Source organism: Bison bison, unplaced genomic scaffold (genome assembly GCF_000754665.1).
Source record: "Bison bison bison isolate TAMUID 2011002044 unplaced genomic scaffold, Bison_UMD1.0 scf7180017864213, whole genome shotgun sequence".
Lineage (NCBI taxonomy): Eukaryota > Metazoa > Chordata > Mammalia > Artiodactyla > Bovidae > Bison > Bison bison.
The window spans coordinates 11,355,315-11,362,687 of NW_011494785.1; the positions used below are offsets into that span (position 1 = coordinate 11,355,315).

Below are 7,373 nucleotides of genomic sequence, written 5' to 3' on the forward strand. Positions count from 1 at the left end.
TAGTTATAGTCCAACTCTCACATCCATACATGACCACTGGAAAAACCATAGCCTTGACTAGACGGACCTTTGTTGTCAAAGTAATGTCTCCGCTTTATTAGTAAATGCTGTCTAGGTTGGTCCTAGCTTTTCTTCCAAGGAGCAAGACTCTTTGAATTTCATGGCTGCAGTCACCATCTGCAGTGATTCTGGAGCCTAAGAAAGTAAACACCAGTGTAGGGATACATGAATGTGTGTCCGTGGTCTCAGAACTGGAAAGCAAAACCCGTGCAAGGAGGCACAAGTGCCGCGGTGCACGAAGACGCAGAGGCCGCGGTGGGCGCGGACGGCCTCCCTCCGAGCCGTGGCTGGTGACGCTTTTACTCTCAGCTGTCCACACAGAACTGAGGGGGGAAAGGTTTTTCATATTTTTCTTCCATTTACTTTCTAGGGAGAAAAAGTCTTATCTTTATGTAAAGTTGTGGAAGAATTTACATAGTTACATAGATTACTGCAGTTTAGGTTACTTTCAACACGTGTTCAGTTCCACACCTAGAGATGCATCACCATTTTAGGCCGCGGCTGCTGCTAAGTCACTTCAGTCCTGTCCGACTCTGTGCCACCCCATAGATGGCAGCCCACCAGGCTCCCCGTCCCTGGGATTCTCCAGGCAAGAACACTGGAGTGGGTTGCCATTTCCTTCTCCAATGCATGAAAATGTAAGTGAAGTCGCTCAGTCGTGTCTGACCCTCAACGACCCCATGGACTGCAGCCTTCCAGGCTTCTCCGTCCATGGGATTTTCCAGGCAAGAGTACTGGAGTGGGGTGCCATTACCATTTTAGGCAGAAGTACACAATTAAAAGACGCTTGCTCCTTGGAAAGAGGGTTATGACCAACCTAGACAGCGTATTAAAAAGCAGAGACATTACTTTGCCAACAAAGGTCCATCTAGTCAAGGCTATGGTTTTTCCTGTGGTCATGTATAGATGTGAGAGTTGGACTGTGAAGAAAACTGAGCGCCAAAGAATTAATGCTTTTGAACTGTGATGTTGTAGAAGACTCCTGAGAGTCGCTTGGACTGCAAGGAGGTCCAACCAGTCCATTCTAAAGGAGATCAGTCCTGGGTGTTCTTTGGAAGGAATGATACTGAAGCTGAAACTCCAGTACTTTGGCCACCTCATGCAAAGAGTTGACTCATTGGAAAAGACTCCGATGCTGGGAGGGATTGGGGGCAGGAGGAAAAGGGGATGACAGAGGATGAGATGGCTGGATGGCATCACTGACTCGATGGACGTGAATTTGAGTGAACTCTGGGAGCTGGTGATGGACAGGGAGGCCTGGTGTGCTGCAGTCCATGGGGTTGCAGAGTCGGACATGACTGAGCAACTGAACTGAACTGAACTGATACAAGTTATAAATTAAAATGCCAGCCTTTACAAAATTCCTTTATGTATGAGTAAATGTGGTTTCCTCTTTTTTAAAATTCATGCAATCAAGTTTTTAAGGGTATTTTTCAAAATTTTAGTACTAAAGCAGTACCTTTATATGTGATGTAGAACCTTTATATTCCTCTTCTTAGCCATCAGAAGTATGAGAATTATTGTGCATTTAATCTTTTCTTGTACCAATATTTGGGGCTTCCATTGTATCTCAGCTTGTAAAGAATCTGCCTGTCATGCAGGAGACCCCCGTTCAATCCCTGGGGGATTGGTGGGGAAGATCCGCTGGAGAAGAGATAGGCTACCCACTCCGGTATTCTTGGGCTTCCCTGGTGGCTCAGCTGGTAAAGAATCCACCTGCAATGTGGATTCGATCCCTGAGTTGGGGAGATCCCTTGGAGATGGGAAGAGCTACCCTCTCCAGTGTCCTGGCCTGGAGAATTCCAAGGACTGTATATCCATGGGGTCGCAAAGAGTCAGATACGACTGAGCATCTTTCACTTTCACAGTATTTATAATCTGAGCAGACAGGGTAGCACTACAGGACCTAAAATAAACTGTCACGAATGATCAAATGTCTACCACGGCAACAGGTCTTTAACGAGGATTATTATCACACATCCATTCCAACTCAACAGCGCCCATTTACACAATCAGGCTCTTACAAATTTAAAAATAAAACCGCAGTTAAGAATGCCAAGTTCCTCAACCATGATGAATTTTAAAACAAATAAAACATGAGCAACAATGATTTTCCAAACTATCTTCAAGCAGAAATGCCAGGAAGTAAACCTGAGCATTTTGTGCATACAACTTAAATTTCCTTTTCTAAGTCACGACATTTTGGAGGGTCGTTCTTTTGTTTTATTCTTCTTTTTCTACATAGGAGGACTTCAAAACCTGAAAGATCAAAACTGTTCTTGTTTGTACGGAAAGGAACAAGAATGAAAATGGAATTTTAATTTTTTAAGTGAAGAGACCAATTTTATAAAACTGTATAAATTAACAATGTCATGCAACGTTAAAGGCTAATGGAAACCACGTAATGCTAAGAATTATCCCCGTTTCCTGTGCTCTGGGGAAAAACTGCTGCATTAAACACTACGTGACCAATTTGAAGTATTAACTCCTTCTGACAGACTACACACTATTGTATTAATAAGTAGAAAAATATTACACAATGTCCTTCTACCTATTCTGTCAGAAATGCACCAGGAAAATTAAGCCTGATGAATAAATACCAAGATTCCTGTCTTTTAATTCAAGTCTCCTTCTAGATACAAAACAGCAAGGTTTCACCACGTGTTCAGAGGAATAATGGGAAGGAAATGGCTGACAATGAGCAGTACCTGTTTTGCACTAGTATGAAGAAGCCAAGACAGACAGACTGGGGAATCACTTTAACTTTGGTCTGCTGCTGCTAAGTCGCTTCAGTCATGTCTGACTCTGTGCCACCCCTTAGATGGCAGCCCACCAGGCTCCCCCGTCCCTGGGATTCTCCAGGCAAGAGTACTGGAGTGGGTTGCCATTGCCTTCTCCATAACTTTGGTCTAATAGTAGGTAAATATAAAATACAGATACCTGCTTAACTCACAAATTCATGAACTAAAAAGTGGACAACCGCCTTGGGGAATGAAAGCATTAATCATGTAATTACATAACAGGGAGCTGGGCACACAAAGGAAGGGGCTCAGGAGAAACATCTTGAAAGCTCAAAGGCAAGAAATGAGACGAAACAAATGTTTTTAAGATGAAAAATGCTGCCTCCTTGAAAATACACTTTTCCCCCATATAAAAAAATTTTTAATAACTACCCTTTAGGAAAACATTCTAAGAAATAGCACAATTTGGAGTTACTTAACATGATAGCAAATAAACCTTCATGCCGCTGAAGCAGCTCTTTTCTTTGGACAGATCATACTTAGAAACTTTCTTGCATCTGTTATTTTATGACTACTTTTACTTTCTTTGAGTTTGACAATAACTTGAATTTAAATTCTGAATTTCATTAAAGCCTGACACATAACATTTTCATGCCAGATAAAGGTATTAAATAAAGGTTGACTCTTGCATGGTGTAAATAAATTAAAGGCCAGAAATTGGGATGTTCTAGTGTAAGATATTTCAGAGTCCAAAACTCCAACAATTTAAAGACATTTCCCATATTACGTGAATCATCTATAATTGTACTGCTGCGGTGTAAGCAGCATATCTGAATTTAACTTATTTACTTAGATCTTAATATTAAAAGCATGATCACACAATCACCAAATCATGTTCTTATTACTGATCATTAGGAGAACACACAAAGTAATCAGGTGGTCTCACACACCTATAAGGTCAACTGTGTAGAAATGTTCACCATTTTGGTACCCTGTTCTTAACATATGACAGTAACAGGTGTTTGGAATGAGGGTAAGGTAAGTAAGTAGACAACTTGTATAAAGTATTTGAGAACATACTTAAAAAAACTGAGATACAAAAGGAATTCTCTTATTAAAAAAAAAGTCACAGCTACCTTAGTAGGTGTTTTTTTTTTTTTTTTAATAACTCACCTTATACAAAGCCATTTACACAGTTATTTAAGTTCTCAGCATATCACAGATATTTAAGAAATCAGCAGAAGTACAAAAAAATAAATAGAAGGCGGTCTTTCATGGGTAAGTGAATCTGCAATTCCAAGAGAGATCAGAATATTGAAATTAACTCTGGAGACTTGATTTTCTGTTCCAGTGGTTCAGTGGTTTATTATTTTATAAAGGGTTGGAAGAATTAATGAATTTTAAAACAGCTTATTTAACTCATTCAGCACAGGATCTGGCACAACAGTTAGAGACCGGCTTTTCAATGTGTCTTTCCTCTACTGCTTCTGCTTTCTTATCCCTGCCTCTCAGCCACGGACGGTTACAGATACAAGAATCAGAGCGTATATGGCATGAAAACAGCACACCGTGACCAATGAAGGAAGCAGGGAAGCGGTGATTTGGTTCTATCTCCAAAACCATTATGTAGAGGATTTAATGTTCATATTTGTCTTAAAGCTACTTCTCCTCTTCTCCTCATACCAAAGAGGAGTCCTTTCATTTAACGTTTTCATATAAAGTATTTTTAAGGTTTTTGATGTGAATACATGAGAGCTTCGTGAATTTTACAGTGTCGTTCATGGACACTGACGGCCTGCGGCGTGAGGGTGGGGACGGGCCCTGTGGGCCCTGCTTCGAGCGCTCCTCGAGGCCACTCGAGGTTCTGAAGGAAAGCCCAGCAGCTGACACACCGGCTTTCTCTTTCCTTCCTCGTGCGCTGCCCGTTTTACCATTTCATTTTGTCAAGTCCTCCAAGGTGGCAAAGGTAATAAATGTAGAGAAACCCACGAACTTCCAAAATTCACGATGCGTCACTTACGCCATCAATCATGAGGGTATGCCGACTATCTTTCTGGATCATTTTCCCTTTGCAACAAAGCCTCTATAGTTTACACTTCATTAGTATTTTCTCCTAGAATGCACAGTTTTAAAAATGTATGGCGCTAACTCACACATTTCTAGATACTGTCGACCTTACTATAGATGTAAGTGGACATTTTCTTCGTTATTTTAACTCTGTGCCTGATGGAATCCCAGTCTGTGAATTAGCTTGAGTTCGGTAATAATGTACCTCAGATTTACCACCATTGCTAAGAAGGACCAAAAGCTAGAAGCACAAAATTTTCATTGACTCAAGAATTATGCGGCCATTTGGGCCACTGAAAAGCATAAGTTATTCCGATAATCACTGTGAACAAAAATGTGGACAGGATAATACATTTTGAAAATAGTTTAATATTTGCCATTTTTGTTGCCTGTGCTATTAATATATACATTGGTTCAGTAATAAATATGCTACTATTACATAGAGTGCAATATTTTTAGTATTCATAACTGGTTGAAATTAATGCTGCTATTATCTCAAGAAAGGAATAAATAAATATCATGCCCGATTCCAAACTAATGCTCGAGAGGTTATTGTTAACAAAACTGACGACATAAACACACTGGGCATTACCTTTTTAAACATGATTCCTGTAAACACAGCAAAAAATCACTTTTCTCAGCCCTGACATTTTGTGTGATGGCTTAAAAAAAATACAACACACAAATCCTACCACTTCCTCTCTTGCATAGGGGATGAATTAATCATATTTCAAAATGCAGCGATCATTCAGTGAAATGTCTTCAGCACACAACGCTTGTTTTCGGTTATGAACTCAGAACTTTTGAGCTATACAAGTGCTCTGCATAAGTTTATAAAATATGCTTTCTGGATTTAAAATTGAACAGAAAAACTTCCAAACAAGTCATAGATATGATTCTAAAACATTATGTACATAATACCCGACTACAGGAGGAAAAGCCTCACCGTAGCACAGCACAGTGCAGCCACGAGCACAGCGCTCAGCAGGGCCCCGCTTAGGCTCTCCTCACATTAGTGCCTCTGGGGCCGATGACGACGCCATACCTCACGCCCTTCCATGGTGCGTCCTAAGCGCAAGGGGGTGTGAGGGCAAGTTTAAAGTAGATAATGGGGGCAAAAAGGCAAAAATACAGTACATATGCTTTAAAGAGTGCACTTTATAAAACAGCTTGCTTTATTCATATTTTTTTTATAAAGTGCAATATTACTTACAACAGAGACATGTACCTTAATATTCTGCAGTAACCATGAAAACAAACTGCCAGGAAAGAGCAGTGCAAAACTAAAAACATACGTAGCTTAGCATGCATCTCAGCGAGGCCCCAGTACACAGCGTGGGACCTGCATGTGCCTTTTATTTGACTTTTTAGAAAAAGATTAATAATCGTAGGTTATCGTCGTAGGTAACCATATTTTAACTAAAATAAAAACAATAAGTTAAAGTCCTCTCTCAAGAAATAAGTATACACCACACATAAAATTCATGACAGAATCTTTTGGAAAACAGTTAGACCTTTTTTTTTTTGCTGATAAATCACTGTTCAAAGGACGCGTATCTCTTAAAAACCCACCATACCCACAAGGTGAAGCAACAGGTATCATCACAGTCCTAGGAACTCTTGCTGGCGGACCTCTGATGACCCTGTGACTTACTGTCAGCGGCTCAAACCTCACTGGTCGCCACTCAGATGGACAGACATTGGTGCCCTCTCAGCAACAGTCGTGCGGGCGTCACCCAGGTCACTAACAGCATCCCGTGTGCTCTACTCACAGTCCCATTCTCCGCCCGGTGCTTCTGGACGAGGATAACCAATTGGGTTTTCCTGGAAAAATTCCCTACGGGGCAGATGCCAACGGATCCAGCGGGGTGCGGCTTCTGAGACACAGAGCCCAGCCTCCAGGCAGGCCGAGGGCGCTGAAGGGGTGGCGGAGCCTGGCTCGGTCCCCAGGCCCCCAGGCGCTCAGTCCTGGAACTGGAAGAGGCTCTCGGGGGCGCCGCAGTCGGCGGGGTTGCCGGGCTGCAGCGCCCTTGTGGGCGTGCTCTTGCCGTGCGAGTGGGAGGATGAGGAGTGCGAGCTCTCGCTGGAGCTGCTGCGCGTCTCTGTGCTCGTGCTCGTCTTCTTCATCCTCCGCCTCTTCGCCAGCGGGGCCTTATCCACGTTCTGGAGGCAGAACCCCTCTCTCTTGTATTTGTTGAAGGCCTAGGGGAGAACAGCAAGGTCAGCACTCACTGGAGGGGCTGATGCTGAAGCTCTGGCCAACTGATGCGAAGAGCCGACTCCCTGGCAAGGACCCTGATGCTGGGAAAGATTGAAGGCGGGAGGAGAGGGGGACGACAGAGGATGAGATGGCTGGAGGGCATCACCGACTCGAAGGGTATGCTGCTGCTGCTGCTGCTAAGTCGCGTCAGTCGTGTCCGACTCTGTGCGACCCCATAGACGGCAGCCCACCAGGCTCTCCGTCCCTGAGATTCTCCAGGCAAGAACACTGGAGTGGGTTGCCAT

General features: G+C 42.8%; 1 protein-coding gene across 2 annotated transcripts in view; it reads right to left on the minus strand.

The window, feature by feature from the left end:
* Window positions 1–5,218: 5,218 nt before the first annotated feature.
* Window positions 5,219–7,373, minus strand: part of RPS6KA5 (ribosomal protein S6 kinase, 90kDa, polypeptide 5) — a 173,493-nt gene continuing 171,338 nt past the window's right edge. For both annotated transcript variants that reach the window (XM_010845184.1, XM_010845185.1), the window contains one exon: window positions 5,219–7,070. In XM_010845184.1, the coding sequence (XP_010843486.1) occupies window positions 6,831–7,070 (240 nt within the window). In that variant the 3' untranslated portion in view covers window positions 5,219–6,830. The remainder of the gene's footprint in view (window positions 7,071–7,373) is intronic.